The sequence below is a fragment of the Alnus glutinosa genome, chromosome 1 (genome assembly GCF_958979055.1).
Source record: "Alnus glutinosa chromosome 1, dhAlnGlut1.1, whole genome shotgun sequence".
Lineage (NCBI taxonomy): Eukaryota > Viridiplantae > Streptophyta > Magnoliopsida > Fagales > Betulaceae > Alnus > Alnus glutinosa.
This window is the reverse complement of record NC_084886.1, coordinates 49,752,415-49,774,862: the sequence shown is the minus strand read 5'-3', so window position 1 is coordinate 49,774,862 and position 22,448 is coordinate 49,752,415. Positions and strand designations below refer to the sequence as shown.

At 32.3% G+C, this 22,448-nt stretch overlaps 3 protein-coding genes across 4 annotated transcripts; all 3 read right to left on the bottom strand.

Annotated features, from left to right (window-relative positions):
* Positions 1 to 2,260: 2,260 nt before the first annotated feature.
* Positions 2,261 to 3,251, bottom strand: LOC133862507 (protein NTM1-like 9). Its single transcript, XM_062298345.1, has 3 exons — positions 3,007 to 3,251; positions 2,600 to 2,868; positions 2,261 to 2,490 (listed from the first exon to the last, which is right to left on the bottom strand). Exons 1-3 carry the CDS (start codon positions 3,167 to 3,169, stop codon positions 2,317 to 2,319), a joined length of 606 nt encoding a protein of 201 aa, XP_062154329.1. The 5' UTR covers positions 3,170 to 3,251; the 3' UTR covers positions 2,261 to 2,316.
* A 4,446-nt stretch (positions 3,252 to 7,697) lies between these two features.
* On the bottom strand, positions 7,698 to 11,105 carry LOC133856477 (protein NTM1-like 9). 2 transcript variants are annotated; one of them, XM_062291515.1, is made up of 6 exons: positions 10,923 to 11,105; positions 10,451 to 10,728; positions 10,042 to 10,329; positions 9,733 to 9,957; positions 9,281 to 9,646; positions 7,698 to 9,165 (listed from the first exon to the last, which is right to left on the bottom strand). In XM_062291515.1, the coding sequence occupies exons 1-6, from the start codon at positions 11,083 to 11,085 to the stop codon at positions 9,043 to 9,045; spliced, it is 1,443 nt and encodes a 480-aa protein (XP_062147499.1). In that variant the 5' UTR covers positions 11,086 to 11,105; the 3' UTR covers positions 7,698 to 9,042. The 2 variants fall into 2 exon arrangements, with proteins under 2 accessions (XP_062147499.1, XP_062147507.1); XM_062291523.1 differs by having other exon boundaries at positions 7,698 to 9,162.
* Positions 11,106 to 21,725: 10,620 nt separating this feature from the next.
* LOC133875146 (uncharacterized) lies at positions 21,726 to 22,385 on the bottom strand. The gene is made up of 2 exons (XM_062313167.1): positions 22,176 to 22,385; positions 21,726 to 22,087 (listed from the first exon to the last, which is right to left on the bottom strand). The coding sequence occupies exons 1-2, from the start codon at positions 22,308 to 22,310 to the stop codon at positions 21,878 to 21,880; spliced, it is 345 nt and encodes a 114-aa protein (XP_062169151.1). The 5' UTR covers positions 22,311 to 22,385; the 3' UTR covers positions 21,726 to 21,877.
* Between the last annotated feature and the right edge of the window lie 63 nt (positions 22,386 to 22,448).

Below are 22,448 nucleotides of genomic sequence, written 5' to 3'. Positions count from 1 at the left end.
ACCTTTTTTTTTGTTTTTTTAATTTCATAGAGTTCATGGCTTTTTTTTTTTTTTTTTTTTCATATACAATTACGCTACAAAATGATTTGTAAGGAGAAAAAAAAAATACACACACACACACACACATAATCATCATATCACCATCATAAAAAAATAAAAAGAAAAAAAAAAGATCATCTGCAAAGCCCTTTTTATTTTATTCTTTTTTATTTGTTTTCCAGCAACAAACATTCATTCTTTGCTTACAAAGTAAAATGATTTATAAGAAAAAAAAAAAAAAAAAAACATAATCAGCATAAAAAAATAAATCATCTGCAAAGCCCTTTTTATTTTATTATTTTTTATTTATTTTTCAGCAACAAACATTCGTTCATTGCTTACAAAGTTTTTCTCAAACATCCGCCAGGCAATTGGAGTCCTCCTGATATTAAGAGATACTCGTTTTGCTACGTCTAAGTGCATTCTGTAGGCTAAATCATAGGAGAAAAAAAGAAAAAGAAAAAAGAAGACTAACCCACAACAAATTAAGTTGGATTGAGAAACAGAGAGAGGGGGATGAGAATATAATTGCAGAGATGGAGAGAGATATTGATGATGCATTTGAGTAATGAATTTTTGAAATCAGAATTAAATTCTTACTCTGTTTGCGAATTTTGAGATTTGACTTTTTAGAAGAAAAAAAAATTGAATAAAATATGATTTGTTTATAAAAAGTTGAATAAAATATGATTTGTTTTTGAAAAACTTGAATAAAATATGATTTATTTTTGAAAAAAGTAGAATTAGAATTATATTTTATTTTCAAAATTTTGTATCGAAATACACCATGAGTTGAGAAACAGAGAGAGAGAGAGATAAGAGACTTGGATGTTGAGAGAGTTGGGGTTTTTGGGCAAAAGACGAATTTTATTTATTCCCACAGGAAAGGAATAGGTATTCCACTCCTTTTTGAGTGGAATACCTATTCCTCTTCGTAAGGGAATAGCTATTCCGTTGGAATAACTATTCCCTTAAATAATATACAACCAAACAAAGGAATAGCTATTCAGTAGGAATAGTTATTCCTTTCCATGGGTCTAATCCGCAAACCAAACGAGGCCTTAGACAGCACAAATTAACAAAAGATGCCAAAAAATAAGCAGTTAGTAATTTGAGGGGTCGAAATCCAAACTTTAGTAGTTTGGGATGTCATCCAAAGAATCGATGATAGTTTGAAAGGCTAAAATATATTTTTTCCATTCTAGAATTATCCATTATCTAAATTGGATTGGTGAATGCTTTGACGTTCAAAATAATGAATGGGTACATCAAAAGAACCCCTTGAATCTTGATCATGGGTTCTATCTTATCCACTTTGTTAGCTTTCAAGTAAGTTTTTGCACCGTTGAACTGAACAATGAACTCTTATCAGGCATGAGACAATGTGAAAAGTCTTCAATGCTTAAGTTAATTAATAGAGTATTTATTATGAGAGAAAATATAAAGGAAACAGCGTTAAGACAAGGATCTCTTACAATTTTTATAAAATTATAAATTCTAAAATTATGGAGTTCAGGTTGTTCATCGCATCAAACAGCGCGCGGCTTAAAAAATATTATATATTAAAAAAATTAAATGTTACGGATAAGAATTAAGTATATTTTCATTAAATTTATATTCTCTATGTTATAGACAAACTTTGAAACAAAAGTGAAGGAGATTGAAAATTAATTTTTGTTGTCTTAGTAACACGTTACAATTTTAATATGTGACATTTTTCAAGCTGTTTGATGGAAAGAGCCAGAATTTTATAATTTTAGAATCATTAACTGTAAAAGACACTGATAGAGGCTAGGGAAGAGAGGTCATATCCGATTTTTGGACCGATGAACATTTTAATGTGAGGCTTCCTCGAGGTAGTCCCCAATCCATATATGGATTATGGAGTACATGATCGTATGCCATGCGGTGGAATGTAGCTATTGTGCACTAGTCGTCCAATTATATGCCTTGTAGTAGGCTGTTTAAGTGGGGCCCTTGATATTTATATTCATATCAGTTAGGTTTTGTGGAAATATTTGGTATATTTGTCAAAAGCCCACATGAACCCCAAAAAAAATAAAACTTTAACTTGTTCCAACAAAAAAAAAAACATCTATTTCATAACCCACATGAACCCAATTCCTTTCTCACCTCTTTAGCTATCACTTGATTCTCTGCAGTGTAAGCATTATAATTGCTGCAACTACACTCAATAGTTGCTATATATATATGTGTTAAAATTACAGATCGAAGACAAAGCATATTTCAGACAATAAGCAACGTACAGCCCCAACATCAATCAAAACAGATTCTCTCAAACTTAGATGCTATGGTGTCATATGTAATTCCATTACAATTTTCAGAGTGATCTTCAGCTGTCACTTCTAGTGCTGCTGGTCTAGACTTGGCAGGTCCAGCTTTGCTAACCTTGTTTGGTTTCTTGAATAAACGACATAGGACAAAGCTTTTCTGCATAAAGTTAATCCGACAAGGTGAGAAGTGAGAACTTAACATAACCAACTGAAATGTGAAGCCAGTGATAACAAAAGACGAGATCGATAGATAGAAACCGGCCAACCTGAGAGGAGTGGGTGCCGTCAAGCTCTTTTAGGGTTGTGCGGTACTCGTGCATTATCCAATCAGTTATTTTGCCGTTCGGAGTAGGCCCCTCATAGAATACCAGTATCTTCTTCATTCCAATCAATCTCGCTCTGGACCAGATTTTGACGTCCTTGCCACTCACTTTCCAGTACCCAGCATTGGTGGCCCTGTTCAACCGATTCCCATTCCGGTGTTGTGGCGAGAAGAAGAACCACTCTTGATCCTCTGTTTGTAGGCCGGAGAAATCTACACTTCAAGAAACCATGTGGTTGACGTATAGATGTGTTAATATTGTATTTATGAAGCCAATATTAACACATCTTCTAAAAAATTTAAATAACGTAAAATTATATACAGAACGGAAGTGAGTGGGAAACAGATCACCTGGCAAATCCCAGGGCTCCCGTTTGAAGAAATGAAGTTCGGAAATAAAGTGAAGATTTTGGTCATTCCCAGTGATCTTTGACCTCAAGAAGTGGTCGATGAGTTCCACGTCCGTCGGACAGAACCTGAACCCCCGTGGCAGATTCAAAGACAACGCAGCCATCACACATGCACGAAGAGAATGACGATGGGTTTCATAAGAAAGATTGAGAGTGAGCAAGCTGACATATACAACGGAAAAGGTTGTCCTACTTACTTCTTCGACAAGTTTGCATGTGAGGGTCAACTTTATTTTAGTCTTCTAATTTATATTTATTATAGCAAATTTTACTTTTTTTATTTTTTTTGAAGGGAGCAAATTTTATTTAAGAGAAATGCTTGATTGTACTCTCATCTCACCCATATCTTACCATTATTTACGTGGATCAATATGTGAGAGATAGTAGAGAGTATGTCGTGGGACCTTAATTTTTTTTAACAATATTATTGGTCCACATAAACAATGGTGGAATAAGAGCGAAATAAGAGTATACAACCAAGTATTTCTCTTTACTTAATTGTCTTGAATTGTAGATATTTTTACAACTATTTCTAAATTTCAAAAAGCTTCGATTTAGTATATTTATCTTTTAAATTTTTTTTAAAAAAATTTTACTTATCCGTTTAGATTTTTCATTAAATCCTGTCAAAATATCCATATTTTTTAAAATATATATATAATTCTTTTCAAAGATTAAGACATATTAGTATTTTTACAAATTCGTTAAATCTTGACCAACATCTAAATCCTTACAATCTTTTTTTAGAAAAAATTATGAGTATTTTGAGAATTTTGACACTTCTCTATTGGAATTTAACAGAAAATTCATATAGAATAATAAAATTGAAAAAAAATAAAAGATTGATATAACAAATTGATATTTTTTTAAGTCTAGGAAGATAATTATAAATGTGATAAAAGTTCAAGAGGATTAAGTAAACTTTCTCCGATTTATTATCAAATTGGTTCTTTTGAAATCCGAATTTGATGAATTGAACCTTCAAAGTTTCGATTTCCAATCAATATTATCCTTTTTTGTTGAATACGCACAGTATATTGAGTAAGTACTAAGTCATAGATTTATTAGTCTCTAATGAAACTTAATGTAATATATTGAAACATTAGTGTAATTCACATGCAAACTTGTCCAAGAAGTAACCTTCAAGATATAATTTTTGACTATTTTGCTCTTGTAGCAAGGTGATTTCCTAACTAGCTTTAGAGTTTTTTTTTTTTTTTTTTTTTTTTTCTAAAAAAATTAAAGTAAAATTTGTCATGCGGGCAAAAATAGTCAAAAATTATGTCTTAGAATGAGATATGATACATTGCTTAACACACAACTTCTGACTACCTTTATCCACGTGACAACTTTTATTTATTTATTTATTTTTATTTTTTATCTTTTATTTTTTAGAAATAAAGCCTTAAAGTTCGCTAGGGAACCTTCTTGTCACATAGGTAAGGTGATAAAAAGTTGTGTTTTGGGATGGTAAAATATCATATCTCTTAATATATATATAAATGGTTGTTGTACAACTTTTGACACAACTTTTATTTGTACAACTTTATCAACTTTTTTTCAAATTAACCATTAAATTTGTTTTTGTACATGTAAATAGTACGTATCCATGTATTAATTTTAAAAATTAAAAAAAAAAATTATTAAAATAATACAAAAGTTGTAAACCTATAACTTCTTGCACAAGTTTGCATGTAAGGGTCAACTTTATTTTAGTCTTCTAATTGTCCTGGTCGTTGGCCAATGCTCAAGGCAGCTTGCTTCTAGCCTACGTTTTATGGCAGTTGATTATGCTATCCGTTTACTTGGCGACGACCATCAAGTCCACAATCTTTTTGAATTTATATAAATTTCCAGAAATTCATAACATTGGCTGAGTTTTGCAACCATTTTTTTTTTTTTTCACTTCTTTCGAAAAAGTCAACTCAAAAACATTTTTTTTTTTATTAATTTTTTTTTATATCACGTTAATATTTTTTTTACTATTCAAATAAAAAAACCCACTACAAAATAAAACTTTATCACTTTTCTATAAATCAATTTCAAATTTTTTTATACTTTATACCACGTCGATAACTTCTTATTACTATTCAAACAAAAATTTCACGAAACAACCATATACCAAACAATGTAAAATCTTTCATTATCAATTATTAGCACTATGCTAAAACCTTTTATGGGGTATTTACTCTCGACATAGATCGGCATGCCAAATCAATGAATCATGATTTAACTAAAGTTTTAAAGTTGTAAGTCACTTTTATTACAACTTTTAACTAAAGTTCTTTATGAATTGACATGTCATTTTACATTGCATTTATTATGTAATAATGTATATATTGTATCATAATGAATATGTTACCACATTAGACACAATAAAATAACATTTAAACTATCAAATAGTTTTTTATTTTTTTTTCATTTCACTTCCTTTTCTGTCTATGCTTTGGATGACGCTACACTCGGGCGGGCTGCTTGCCGAGGGCCGGTTGTGTGTGGCCTATACCTCGGATCTGCAAGCCGTGCTGCCCGTCATGGGGGAGCATTGGCCAACACCTTCTAAAAAGGCTATTGGTCTCTTAGGAAAAGGTGGGCTTGGCTATTTTTGTTATTGTGTAGGCCTTTTGGCGATTCTTAGGCCCCCCAATTTTCTATTGAAAAAATCACCTTATTTAAATGGCTTACTAACAAATTTATGGGTTGAAAATTCTAGGCCTCTTACCAATCCCACAAAAATAAAAGCGGGGCATTTTTTAATGACATTTTTTAAACGACACTATTCACTAAAAAAAAGGTCACAAACTAATTGGTGTCATTTATTTCACAATGCTTGTTAAGGGTCGTGCTACCACAGATCTGATTTTTTTATTTTTTATTTTTTTTTTATAACAACGCTTCTTTCGTAAGCGCCATAAATTATAAATAATATCATTTTTTTGTAAAAGACGCATTTTTTTGGTGACTCTTACACAATAAATATCATTATTTTGTGACGGTTACCGTATAAAAGACATTAAAATTTTATTACGCTTATTTATCAAAGGTCATTATTTTGTGACACTTACAATATAAAAGAGCCAAAAGACGCTAAATTTTTATGACACTTATGTACCAAACGTCATTATTTTGTGACGCCTAATGTATAAAGTACAATAAAGTTTTATGACATTTTATGTGTAAATGTCACAAAATTATGTCATATACTCCGTAAACGTCATAAATATTCCACAAACTAAATTTTCTTTAAAAAAAAAATGGTTATTATATGAAATTTCTCAATTTTTTAAATTTGTTTTCACCTCATAAAACATTTGCAATAACTTAATCGAAAACAAAATCATATGGACAAAATACTGTCATTAGATTGCTAACAAATGCCCTCAAACAATGTTTCAACTAAATCCAAAACAAAACCATGTATTCACAATTTTATATACACTATTGAAAAAACCCTTGTTTTAAAATAAACAAACACCTAAAAGCAATGTGCATATATATAGTACCATTGCTTCAATTCCTTAATTACAACAAATCTAAAAAAAAGACCAAAACATCATATTGTTCTGCTTGACATCTTATTGTATATCAACCTTGTTTTGTACCAATGAAATTCAACAACTACTCTAAATCCTACAGTCAAGGAAAAAAATCTTAGGGTCATCCATATAGTAGTCAAATAAATCAGTACTAGTCAAAACAATATATTTGCTAAGTGATATGATATATTACCATCTCAAAACACAACTTCTGACTACTTTTGCTCCACGTAGCAACTTTTACTTTTACTTTTTTTTTTTAGTAAAAAAAACCCTAAAGCTAGCTAGGGGACCACCTTGCCACATGGGCAGGATGGTTAAGAGTTGTGTTTTGAAGTAGCAAAAGAATATATTTCTAAGTGAAAATAGGAAAAATAATATTCATAATCACTTAAAATTAACCAAAATCTTACCTAATGATACAAACATGAGACACGAAAGTGGGTTTTGAAGCTTAGCTGAACTATAGGACTCACTACAAAGTCTCAAAAAATTATAGGCGAAGTGTAAGGTTTGTTGCTCTTTGAGTTGATAAGAACACAGAGGAGACAGAAGTTACTATGAAGATTTTAGTATGAGTAAGTGCTTCTGATATTGCAAAAACTAGGAAATTACAAATCTCTCAAAACCACAAAAACAACCATAACTAGCAAATATAGAAACCCATGTTCCTCGAGTGCCCAAATATTTGGTTGGACAGGGAATGTCATCAGCTCACTCAATTTCAAAGACCAAAGAGTTGTTCCACAACAATACTAGACTAAAACCAGAGACATGAAATCTAGCAGTATTAACTTAAATCCATGCAAATCTCAAAAAGTCTTACGTATGTCAATCACCACACCTTAGAAGTCACAAATTCTGCCAGATTACTTCCTTGTATCATAGCCAGATTGAGCCCTAAATTGGATAACCAAGCCAAAAGGCCATGTTCCTCTTGTGTCCATTTAAAACTGATGTAGCTTTTAAAATTACTTTTTGATCAAAATCTAATAATGATTTATCATAAATCAAATGGTGATTTTAAAAGTCACGTTATTTTTAGAAAAACATAAATATGATGTCTAGAATTACTCCTACTATAGATCTTTAAACAGACAATCAGTATTGTATTTCTATGGTCTTCATTAATTAAATCACTTTATCAATACTTCCTATAATATTATCTTCCTCTAAACTATAGCCCTGATACCATCAATTCTCCAAGATAATATGATATATAAACATAAAATTACATATATCAAAGCAAATTGGGAAGCTTGAGTTCTTAATTACATACTGGAAATTGAACAAACCTGAAATACAAATTTTAAAATACACACTTCGAATTCTTAATACAAGTTTCAAGTACAGGAATTGGGAAGTTAGGGTTGAGTACTGACCCCCTAGGCTCTAGGGTTAGTATTCAGCCCTCTCCGAGCAATCGTCGGTAGAAGATGCTGATAAACTTACCAATCGCACTTGGATAAAAGTAAGGTGGCCATAGGCCAAAGATCCGTTTACTAAACATAATCTTCAAATTTGAAAACCTAAGAAGCTTGATAATCTTCGAGTAGTACCAACCTGAGGGGTCGGTATTTAACCACCGTCATGCGGGCGTCGGTAGAAGATACCAATAAATAGACCAATCATATTTGAAGAAAGTAAGGTGGCCATAGGCCAAAGATAAAAAGGTAAGGTGGCCATAAGCCAAAGACAAAAGTAGGGTGGCCATAGGCCAAAGATCAAATTTTGTTGGCATCACTCGAATGCCACTTTGGAGAGAGTTTTTGTAGAAAGGGGGAGTGGGAAGATTTGTTGGCATCACTTGAATGCCACTATGGAGGGAGAGTTTTTGTAGAAATGGCAAGTGGGATGATTTCTTGAGAGAGTTGTGGCTCAATTGTAGAAACAGTAAACACAAATGGGGTTTTTCCAAGTAAAAATATTTACTTGGTTGAGTAAACATTTGAGAAGACTGGCCTACTCGAGACCTTGAACTCTAATCGAGTAAACTGAAAAAAGGATTTAGGTGGAACATTTGGGATTCTTAGACTGAGAAGGAATAACTAATTGGAATCAATGAATAGGATTGATTTCAAATAGGTTTATACCTTGGGATTTTTTACAGGCTGGGACTGCTGTTGGGGGTGTTTGTTGAGTCATGGACTCTAAAGCTTGAAAAAAAAGTTTGGGCTCTTGGGGTTTAGGCTTGAAGTTTACCTACTAGGAAAATATTTTTTTGGACAATTTCCAAAGGGGGTATTCCCTTGGAATTCTGGTCAACGATAAGAATTGGAATTGGTTTTGGCTTGATAATTTTGGTGTTTCGATATTGAAATTGGGATTGAAAGTGGAAGTGGAATCATAATTGGAATAGTAACTGGAATTGGAATTGGTTCATAGATAATTGTTGGGAAATAATTGTTTTTGCGTAGTGTCGGTGTTTTCAAGATTTTCAATCAGAGTCGAGATCTGATTGAAAAACCTCCACCATTATAGGATCCGGGAGTTAACAACCCAGATGAAGCCTTTCTATTGATCTCTTGAGACAACATAGAATCTTGAACGCTGGATTCAAACTTCTGCACACAAGAACAAGGCAAGTTTAGTTTTTGAAAGACCGGTTCATATGAAAATAAAAGACACGAGCAAAACATGCCACCAACTACGAATACGATATTGAGAGCTTCCACTTACCTGTGCATTGAGCATTTCTGCACTAGGTGCACTGTGTGATCCGTTGTTCTTAACAGATTCCATGTTTTCCATTGTCTCAGTGTCAAAAGCACGATTCTTTTGACTGCTAGGATCATTATGAAGGGACTTATATGGATGATAAGTCATTGGACCCCATAATTCAGAGGTATAATCGTCTGGATCATTCGTGCCATATTGAAAAGGCACCTCACCATCAAAGCAGTTTGAGTCATTGGCGACAAGGTAAGGATTGCAAAAAGGATGCAACACTTCTTGCCTCGGCGAGTGTAATGGGGAGAGCGATTGGATTAATGGGGAGAGCGAGCTCCAATCTATATCTGTTGGGGCACAGAACATATTTGAGTCCTGCAAATCAACATTATGTTAGAAACATAAATGAAGGAGACACTTCGAATTAATATATATAGTTCAGTCATCAGTGTCTTTCTGACCTCACTATCTGATGCTTCTGCCACTCGATCATTTGCTATAGTGTCCGCATTATCACTAATGTGGTTGGGCTCAGCCATTTGATTTATTGTGACATGATTGTCTTCCACTTCCTCTCCTGATGCTGGAGATACTGAAGCCTTTGTTAGGTCAGACTCTGCTCCTTCAGGAGAAGATGAAGTAAAGGGGGTCCAAACGACGTTGGTCTCCACTACTTGCATGTCAACCTGATGGAAGAAACATGGATGAACAAGATAAGTACTAAAATTAACTAGTGTTTTATGCTGAAACTCAATTTCCTTTCTCATCACCTCGGTATTTGTCACTTCTGCCACTTGATTCATTGCAGCGGAAGCAATAAAATTGTTGTCACCACACTCAACAGCAGGTGTTGTTGTGACAGATGTGTTTCCATCAGAATCTTCAGTCTCAAAACATTCATCAATTGGATAATTTTCCGCTTGCACTTCCAGTGATGGAGATAATGAAGCCACAATTCGTTTGGAGTTGGCAGGTCCAGCTTTGCCAGAGTTCATTCGCTTTCGACCATTGCTACCCTTGCTGGGTCTCTTGGATAAACGACAGAGGACAAATGTCGTCTGCATAACGTTAATCGACAAGGTGAGAACTTAACATCACCAACTGAAATTTGCCAATAAAAGCAGGGGAATCGAGAAGAAATGTGAAGCCAATAATAACAAAAGAGGAGACAAACCCAACCTGTTCGGGGTTGTTGCCATCAAGCTCCTCCTGGGAAAGGTGGTACTCATGCGTGACCCAATCAGTTATTTTGCCATTTGGAGTACGCCCCTCATAGAATACCAGTATCTTTTTCTTTCCAATCGACCTCGCTCCGGACAAGATTTTTTGATCCTTACCAGTCACTTTCCAGTACCCACCTCTGGTTGCCCTGTTCAATCGAGGCCCCTTTTGGTTCTTCAGGTGCGGTGGCGAGAAGAAGAACCATTTTTGATCCTTTGTCTCTATGCCGGAGAAAGCTACACTTAAAGAAACCAGACTGAGCACAAAAAAAAAATTGGCGGCCCAAGCAAGAAATCACATGAGTACATTACATATTAAGAAAACAATGAGGAAATCAATTGAATCCCAGCAAAAATCAAGAAGGTCCAAAATACGAAAATCAAATCGTCATAGACACATATTAAGCAGAAGGGCGTGCTAAAATGATCACCTGGCAAATCCCAGGGCTCATATGTGAAGAACTGGACTTCGCGAATAAAGTCAAGTTGTTCATCATTCCCAGCGATCTTTAACCTCAAGAAGTCGATGAGTTCCTCCTCCGTCGGACTGAACCTGAACCCCGGTGGCAGATTCAAAGTAGACAACACGGCCATCAAGAAAAGAGAAATGAGTTTCAAAAGAAGGAAAGCAGTGAAAAGGAGAGAGTGAGCAAGCAGATATATATATATAAAAGGGAAAATATGGTCGTACAAACTTCTTGGAGAAGTATGCATGTGAGGGTCAAGTTTGTTTTAGTCCTCTAATTTAGATAAAGAAAAAAAGGAAAAAAAAGGTAAACACACTGAACCTTATGGCAATTCGGTGTTGAAGTTGAGGGCAAGTTGATGATTTGACTCGTAGACCTACCCGAAACAGCGAATGTGGCAACTCGTGGTGAGCACACACAAGGGGGCGGGTGGTGTTGACAAAAGGTGCAAAGGGCGATGGTGATGAGAGAGTGGCGTGTGGGTAGTGTGGAGGAATGGAGAGAGGTAGAGCTGGCTTCCAAGTTGCTGACAAAAGACACAGAAAAATAAAAAGTAATGTCAGAGCTTATAATTTAGTAGTTAGTTGATCGAACACAGCCGTCTGTACAGTGAACTCCCATAAGGTTCTTAATATGTTGTTACACTTACACATGGTAGAATAGACTAAAGAAGCATATGGTGCACAACTTTACTCTTGTAGTTGTGAGCGTTGGGCTCTTGGTAATTATGTGTGTACAGTTGGTAAAAAGAACTTCCATACGAGGGAAAGCATAATCGATGGTGCGATAAGCTTACAAGTGAAGGCGAGATTGTTAAGTATATATATATATATTAGAGACACCAATTTTAAACCTTAACTAATAATTACATTTTAAATGAAAAAGACCATATATTCCTCTAATTAATGAATGTAATATATTGAAAGATTAGTGCAATCCAAAGTCTAATTAATTATCTCCTGCCACTGCATCATCCTTGTAATATGAGACTACTCTATTTTGTGACGTCCTTGCGAAAACGCGTGGAATTAGGAAGAATCTTTGCAGTTATGAAAACATAATGCAAAAGGAGAATCTTTTTTTTTTTTTTTTTTATATAGATAAAAGGAGAATCTTTTCACTTTGCACTAGCAGTGGACAGCAAGAAGGACCCTTCTCAGAAATGCTATCTAAACTTGATCTCCAAGTCCAAGTGGTTAATTAAAATTTACTCTTTTTCTTTCTTTCTTTCTTTTTTCAAAAAAATAAAAATTAAATTAAATTTATCTAATCACTTTTCCAAACATGTATTGACTTTTCTTGAATATGATAGGAAAATGTTACTTTTCATACTTATTTTATGTTGTCGATGGATACGACCTGTTTCAAGTGACTTTTTATGCTAGCTACTTCTTTTTCTTTTTTCTTTTTTTTTTTTTTTAAAAAAATTGTTTTGTTTCCATATTTTGCTTAGATCGTGTCCATCTCCATATAAGAGATTAATAAATCCATCATTGAATATGCGGGTTCCACAGATTTAACGGTGAATTTACAGAAAAGATGGACAATAGATGGGTCATAGATGAATGTGTAACATCTCTAAAAAAAAAAAAAAATAGTCACTTAAAACACAAAACGTCAGTTGATGTGAAAGAAGTGTGATAAATAAGTGTAAAGATTAACATTGCTCAAATAAAAAGTTTGTATGCAAATAAATCATTGTTAACGAATATGAAAAGTGTGTAAAGAATTTTTGAGTTAGTAAAAAGTGATAGATGTGATTTAAAGTAAAAATAATTTATATAGAAAAATTAAAAAGTTTTGTATTATAGTTAATTTTTTTTATTTGAATAATAATAAAAAAATTATCGATATAATATAAAAATTAAAAATTAAAAATTAAAATTTTTGTGTTGCTTTTCAAACAATGCCATACATGTATATATGATTATCATATTATTATGATGACGTGACATCAGTCATTTGTTTTTTCTAGTTATAAGTTATTCAAATGCTAATTTTTACTCCCAATTCAATGGACAGCACAATCAACTTGGGTGGGGCCTCTGTCGTCAAACGACCACTACTGGCGCGTGTCTCTCCTGCGCGTGAAGCTATAGGATTCTAGAACCCTCCAACTAGGTTGTATTGGTGAATGCTTTGACGTTCAAAATAACGAATAATTTACCCTCCATTATCTAGGTTGTATTGGTGAATGCTTTACGTTCAAAATAGAGAAATGATACTTACACATTACTTTTACAATAATTATATTTATATAAGATATATTGGGGTGGGGTCCAGTGTGTGGGCTCCATCCCAATAGGAAAATGTTAAATTTACAATACCAATACAACAACTGTACAATAATCCCTCACATGAAGGTGGGTCCCACATACTGAGGCCCACCCTCATGTGAGGAGTTGTTGTGCAGCTGTTGTATTGGTGTTGTACAATAATCAAATCTCCATCCCAATATGTCTTGTGTGAGTGTAGTTATTGTGCACAAGAAGTGTAAATATCATTTCCCTTCAAAATAACGAATAATTTAAGTAGGAAGTATTTATATACGGTTGAAAATGTGAATGCAAATACGAATAATAATTGTTTGTATTTGTTGTTTATATCAAATCAATGTTCGCATTTGTGAAAGTAGATACGGATAGTAAAAATTATTATCTACATTTATTTTATATATAATATATATTTAATTAAATGCACTAAAATAATGTCATTTTGAATTTAGTAAGTTTAAGACTTTTAGACTATGTTAGGTTTTTTTTTTTTTTTTTTTTTTTTTTTTTTTTTTCATTATTATCTCAAAGTCATACATTTTCACTACATTTACTTCTCTCTTTTTTTTTTTTTTTTTTCTCATGATAATTTAAATTTGAATTACTCAATGAGATAATGATCATCTCTGACTGATAATCGTGAATTGTATAATTAGTGAATCTTAATCTTGTATATAGTAATAACTGCATTATTTAATATTGCATATAGATTTAGATATTAATTCAAAACGTCAATCACCTCATATGTTGATAGCGGATAATAATCGCATTTAATAACCACAATAACTACGCAGATACCGATAATAATTACGTGATGCAGATTGAAAATTTATTGCCAAATTTTTTTTAGGGTTAAATACATATTTGCCCCCTGTGCTTTACGACCTTTATTTTTTGCCCCCTCAATTTCACTTTTTATCAAATTTGGTACCTGTGGTATATGAAAAGACGGAAATGGTACTTCCGTCTGATTTCCCATCCAAAACTAACGTCCACCCACTGTATTTTCTGTCATGTTGTTGTCTGGATGTTGTTGGAAACAATGTATAAAGAATTGGGTTCTGAGCTTCAAATTTTTAGGTACCCAATGACGTGGGTGGACGTTAGTTTTGGATGGGAAATCAGACGGATGTACCATTTCCGTCTTTTCATATACTACAGGTACCAAATTTGATAAAAAGTGAAACTCAGGGGTCAAAAAATAAAAATCGTAAAGCACAAAGGACAAATATGTATTTAACCCTTTTTTTTAAGACATTTGATATTAATATTTTATTTTCACGACAATTATCAATTAACGCATGCGATGCATGAGCAGAATGCTAATTTAAAAACACATTGATAATACATGCTTTAATGATAACAATTAATGATCCTTATCATAAATAATGAACACCCCGAGTAGCTAGTTATCAATTAAGAATTTTATCATAAAATTTTCAAACACCACATTCTTAACTTGTTAAGGGTTTGTTTAGGATTGCGATTTCGTAGAGAAAAAAATGTGATTTTAAACCAAATCGTAGAAAATGAACCGTTTGAAAACTGCGTTTTTAAAAAATTGCGATTTGATAACGTAGATAAGTACTTATTCAAATCGCAGGCAATGAGGTTCTTTTTTAAAAACGAGGTATTTTAAAAGGCTAACCTGCAATTTTAATGCCAAACTGCGATTTTGTCAAACGCTTAATTGCGTTTTTAAAAATCATTTTTTTTAAATTGCACATTTTAAAATTGCTATTCTTAAATCGCACTTTTTAAAATCGCAAACCCAAACGAATCCTAAGTAAAATAGCATTAACCATAAAGAGTGTAGTAATTTAATATATATATATATATATATATATATATATATATATATATATATATATATATAATCTTCCCATTACCAGCACTCCGTTCTCTCCTCATTTTCAATACTCCTTTCTTCACTCCGTTACACTCGAAGACTTGCTCCAAGAGGACAGCAAGTGGGACCCTTCTCAGAAATGCCATTTAAACTGTGTCTAAAACTTGACCACGAAGTCGAAGACTCGAACTGGTTAATTAAAATGTACTCTTTTTTTTAAAAAAATAAAAAATAAATTTACCTAATCATTTTTCCAAACATGTATTATGTTTTTTTAAATATTAAAGAGTAATGCTACTCTTCACACTTATTTTATGTTATCAACGGATGATACATCATGTTTTAAGTAACTTTTTATGTTAACCACTTTAAAAAAAAAATGTTTTATTTCTATCTTTTTGTCCATATCTATATCAGAGATGATCAAATTCATCATTGAATACACGTGTTCCACATATTCAACGTTGAATTTACAAAAGAATATGGACAATAGATGGGTTATAGTTATAGATGGATGTGTAACATCTCTAAAGAAAAAATAGTCACTTAAAACACGTAACGTCAGTTGATGTGAAATAAGTGTGATAAATAGGTGTGAAGATTAACATTACTTAAATGAAAAATAAAAAGTCTATATACAAATAAATCATTGTTAAAGAATATATAAATACATATGTTATTTAGTAAACTCATATATGATTGCCATAAAATTAGAATAACGTGACATTAAAAATCAGTGTTTTTTTTTTTTTGGTTACAAGTCCTTGTTAATCTAAATGTTGATTTTCTCTGCAACGTCATTCTAATTATATAGTAGTTATCTAATCATCTACTAATTATATATATATATATATATATATATATATATATATATATATAATTACATGACTTTAATTTTACTAATTAAAACTACTAAAATATTATTTAAACTTAAAAAGGATATAATTGGTCGGTCCTAAATTGAAACCGTGGCTTAATTAATACATAACATGGCATGATTTTTGGTAACTAAACACATTATTCAAAGTTATGTAGAAAGTGTTATAACTTTATTTACATAAAAGTGGTTTAATGTGATTAACGTAAAGAATTTATTGAAATTTATAAAAATTGAAAAAGAATGTGGACTTGATGGTTGTCGCCAAGTCAACGGACAGCATAATCAACCGTGGAAACTGTGGGACCACTGCATGTCATAAAACTTAGGCTCGAAGCAAGCCGCCTTCACCATTATGAAGCCGGAAAGAGCTAGAGGATTCTAGAATTCTCCTTTCTCCATTGTCTAACTTGGATTCTAGAATCCTCCATTCTACCCACTATAGTTTAGTTTTTCTAGTTTTTTAATATTTAATCAATATTACTCGTGTAACATCATGAAACATCTTTAAGAAAGATAAAAGATTTAATTAAAATGAATGAAATATTATTAAGGAATAAAGTACTAAATTGATTTTTGGTTTTCTTGTGTTCTTTGTAAATTTTTTTTTTTTGATGTATTAATTAAAAAAAAAAAAAAAACCCTATCCAAATTCAAAACCAGGAAGATTAATTTGACAATAACTTAAACTATCATGACTGATTTAATAATTTTCATATTATTAAACTTGGGATAGGGGTTGTTTTGCCAAGTCAATGGACAGCACAATCAACTTGGGAAGGGTGGGGCCACTGTCGTCAAACTTTGGTCAAAAGGAAGTTAACCTTAACCATTTGCCCAACGACCACCACTGGCGCGTGCCACTTCTGCGTGTAAACTATAGGATTCTAGAACCCTCCATTATCTAGATTGTATTGCGGAATGCTTTGACGTTCAAGATAACGAATAGTTTAAGTGGGACGTATTTATATACACGGGTGATGACGTGGATGTGAACGTGGATACGAATAATAACCGTTTTTATTTGTTATACGCACAAAATTGATATTCACGTATGCGGATGGAAGTAAGGATAGCAAAATTATTATACGCATTCTCTTTATATATAATATATATAATATATATTTAATTAAATTCATTAAAACAATGTCGTTTTGAATTTAGTAAGCTTATGACTTTTAAGCTATGTTAGGTTTTTTTCATTATCATCTTAAATTCATACATTTTCACTATATTTTTTTTTTTTTGGATAATCCAAAATTTCGATTACACTATGAGACAATTACTCTCTATGACTGATAGTCGTGAATTGTGTAACAATTGAATCTTATTAATCTTGCATATAGTAATAACTATATTATTTAATCTTACATATAAATTCAGATTTAATCGAAAACGCCAATTACCTCATATGCGAATTGCGGGTAATAGTCACATTTAATAACTGCAAAAACTGCACGGATGTCAATAGTAATTACATTTTGCGTATTGAAATTTTATTGCCAAATTTTTTTTAAGACATTTGATATTAATATTTTATTTTCACGACAATTATCAATTATCTCATGCAATGCATGAGCAGAATGCTAATTTAAAAACACACTGATAATACATGCTTTAATGATAACAATTAATGATCCTAATCACAAATAATGAACACCTCGAGTAGCTAGTCATCAATTAATAATTTTATCATTAAATTTTCTAACACCTCATTCTTAACTTCCTAAATAAAAAAGCATTAACCTTTAAGAGTGTAGTAATTCAATATATATGTAATCTTTCCATTACCATCACTCCGTTGTCTCTCCCCAAGTCCCCATTTTCGATACTCCTTTCTTCTCTCTTCTACAACTCATTCCTATTTCCTATAAATTACCAATATGTCTCAAGTTAGAATAAAAAACATACAAAAGTATATTTATCCTCCTCAGGCTTGCACCCAAGTTATAATATTCACCGAAATTTTAAAAAGTTGCAATTGATTCAGAAACTACTACCCCCTTTTTACTTAGCTCTTTCCGTTAGAATTTTATATTAAATCCGAACAAAAAATTTGGTAAAATATCTATTATACCCCTATCATTTTTGTAAAAATACAATTATATTCTTAGATTAAAAACAAAAACTTCTTTGACCATGTAATCCTACAGTCAAGCCATAGGTATCCTTCCACAATTAAGGTTGTAAGCAAGTAAAGCTGCTAGTGAACATGTTCGAGCTCTACTCGAATTCGCTTGGCTTGAGATCGATTCATTTATTAAACGAACAGAGCATGAACAAAAATTCAAGCTCGTATAAATTTAGGTTCAGCTTGTATAAGCTCGACTTAGCTCGTATAGGCTCATATAACTTCATTTGTATTTTTTTTTTTTATAAAAAAAAAATAAAAATAAAAATTCATTCCACTATAGTACTCAGCAAGACCCAAGAATTTCCTAACCCGAATTACATTAGTTGGCATTGCATAAAGAACCACAATATTTACTTTTATAAAAGTTCGATCTATACCTCAAAAAGGTAACTTGTTTGAGTTAAGATCCTACATAACTTGACATACAATTCTTTCCGTTATTCCATCTCCAAATGTTATCCATGCCTCTCTAAATTATACCGATATATCATCACCGAAATAATATGATACTTTATTCCATAATTGTAGTTGGAGTGTTAATTAATCAAATGTCGAAATCAATCTATTCTCAAAACCAAACATGTTCAATAGAATCTGATTCGTACATAACTCCTTTCCATCGATGCTTAAAATACTTACCTATGAATTTCAAAATCGCAAGCCGCTTGTCACATGGCATGGCCACCGTTTTTTCTTCAATTATTCCATGATCATTTCAATGCTTGGAGCAACTTCTCCCACAAGAAAGTGGCTAGAGTGTTTTGACCTAGATAATAAATAGATGCTTGCAATGACACGAGAAAAGATGTTCTGCATAATTCTTCAATTTCCACACTTAGTTTGCAGAGGGTATAAACCATAATGAAAGAACACTTATAAAAATGATGTTCATTTCGTTTGGTGTAATGTACTCTATCTCCATTATGTCCTCCTATTTTTACTATTATCCAGATCCAAATAATCCTTTAATAACAACATCATCTATGTATGAATTATAATTATAGAAGGCAAAAATAGGAATTCTACATCATATCAATGAATTACTACAAATTTGCCAACTTGGATAACCCAAGCTCCAGCATCAAACAAATTTAGCACTACAACATAATTTTAGAAAGATTCACTCATAAATTGAAACTTACTATCTTGGTTGAGATCCATATTGTCTTCTTAATATTTGTAACGACCCACTCTAATAATACAATATTGTCCGCTTTTTACTTTCCCAAATCATACTTCACAGGAGGTCACCCATCCCAGTACTGCTATTGTAGAAACATGTTTAACTGCGGAGTTTTGATAGGTTCATGTCATTACAGCTTTAAAACGTGTTGTGTCAAGAAGAGTGTGAATATACATATAAGCACATCCCCATCTTTAAGCGATGTGGAACATCGCAATCACCCCCTCTTGGGATCCAGTCTCCCCGTTGGCTACCCTTATGGGATCACCCCATTCTTGGTATCTCAACGAGTGCCCACTGGCGATCCTCATGGGCTTCTATACATCCCCCCATCTCAGGCTGGGTAATGGGTCTAATACCATTTGTAACGACCCACCCTAACGACACAATACTGTCCACTTTTGGCTCCCCCAAATCAGACTACTCTCGCAAAACTGTAGAGTTTTGATAAGTTCATGGCCATCACGGCTTTAAAACGCGCTGTGTCATGAATGCTGTGAATATACGTATAAGCACATTCTCATCCCCAGACAATATGGAACGTCGCAATCAATATTATTTTTAATTTTGTAATAAGAACAAGTTAAGTATTTTTTTTTTTTTTTAAAAAAAAAAAATGTTCTTTGTAATGTAATGTAATATATATATATACAAGTTGAATTATTCTAATTAGAAGTCTAGATATAGATATAAGTGCATTTGTATGTATATGAATTTATAAATATGCTATAAGATAAACATATAAAATTGAGATGAGATATTTAAGATTTGAGTTAATTTCTCTAATTACTCAAACAATAAATCTTAACCATAATTAAGCAACTAATAATTAATATTAATTTTTTTAAAAAAACTAAACAATCGCGTCATTTACTTTATATATAGAATGACTAAATAAATTGAATAACTCGTGAACAAGCTCGAGTTCATTAAAAAAATAAATGAACAAGACCTTGAACAGTTTATTTGGTTTGGTGATAAGCTCGAGCTCGGTTCGTGTTTGAAAAAAATTAAACGAACCGAGTTTGAATATTCAATACTCGACTCGGCTCGATTCGATTACAGCCCTACCCACAATGGTTTTATTTATTTATTTATTATTATTATTATTTTGAAAAAACTATACTTATCCTCCTCAAACTTATCTTACACCCATATTGCAATACCCCTTCAAACTACCTAGCCTTTTCACGTAGCTCCCTTGTTAACATTTTATGTTAAAACCTAAAAAATCACACTATTACCACACAATCAATAGAGTTCGTAATTCTTAAGAACCAAAAAGCCATTGGATCCTGAAAGAAAACATAAACCTAAAATAGAGACAATAGTTTTTACACGGTTTGGTCTATGACTTACGTTGATAGGATAAAGCTCAAATGCTACATTAGATCTTGAAAGAAAACATAAACCTAAAATAGAGACAATAGTTTTTACACGGTTCGGTCTATGACTTACGTCGATAGGATAAAGCTCAGATGCTATATTATACTCTTATTTCTCTTAATGAGTTTACAATACAAAATGCTCTATTTACAGAGCTTGATAAAATATATTTCTAATCAAATCTCTTAATTTATGGTGATTCGATATTATAAAATCCCTAAATTCAAGGTAATCTAATATTTATTAAAAGCAATACAATTTTCATTAAATCCCTAACTTCAATGTATCCCAAATATAATCTAACATTCTCCCTCTAACTCAAGGTGCAAGGATTCTAGAAGTTTGAGTTTACAATAAGTTAATGTTTTTCTGAAGATGACAATGACCGACGATGGTTGATGGCGATGACTTGAGGCGGTCGACGATGGTGATTAGATATGCGCCTTAAATTTTAATAGGCTAACTATGAGCCAAAATCAAAGCCAACTATGAGCTAAAATTAGTCTAGGCTTGAAATAATATCATAAAGGTCATACACGAGTCTTTAAACAATACTACAAAGACCAAAATAATAAATCAAAATAAAAGTCAACTATGAGTTGAAATAGACACTTTGTGCCACGCACATGGACCATCCAACAATCTGTAACCATCCCATTATTGGAAATGGTAACCCATTTCTACGGTGATAAAAGCCACTAGTTTACTCAGCAGCACATTTCAATTAGTACCAAAAAGCAGCAAGAAGTGAAAAGTTTTTTATACATAAAACAGAAGTAGTCCAAGCATATATTACCTTTTTTTTTTGGCAGGGGATAATGGCTTTGTTTGGCAAACCATTATAATTCACTCTCTATTTTTTTTTCTTCAAAAAAATCAAATAAAAAACATTCTAACTTTTTTAAATTTTTTATATCATATTAATAATTTATTATTATTATTTAAATAAAAAAAAACCCAATATAAAACAAAACTTTATCACTTTTTTATAAAACATTCTCAAATTTTAGATCACATCAACTACTTTTTATTTATATTCAAACAAATATTTCGCAACACAATTACTTACAAAATATCACTCACTACATAACTACACTACTATTGACTAACCTAACAAATCTCTCCCAATAAGCCTAATTAGTGACCCCCACCACCAAAAGGAAAACAATTATTGGGAGCCGACCAACGATATACACAAAATGGTCTCCAAAGTGGCCTCAAAATTTAAGAGATGATCTCCATACGCCAGCAAAGATTATGAACACAAAAGCAAATGACTCGATCTCGCAACGAAGAGGAGCAGCTTTTGAGAACACAGGAAGGCCGTTAATATTGCCTGTCAAAATGTCGCCTTTAGACCTCAAGCTTAGCCTCATACTGGTACTTGGATCTTGAGACATTTCACTGTTTTCAGAAGCTTCGCCCTCCTGCACATCAGCCTTTCAATGAACTTCACAATCCATGCAAATACATTATCAGAATTTATACTCTAGTTTCACATAACAAAATTCTCACCTCTGTAGCAATTGGTTTTGATTCACAGCCTTCTGGATAGTTTTTCAATTGCAGAAAAACCGTCACCGATGACAAACAGTAGTGATATGAGTTATATTTTACATATAACTCACATTTAACATCGGGCGACGACATTATACAATAATGTCGTTGCTGGTACCGACATCAGCAAAAATGTTGTTGCCGGTAAGAACATATCAGCGACGACATCAGCATTAAAATGTTGTCGCTAATTAGAAATATTTTTTAATATTACCGACGACTGTCAGTGAC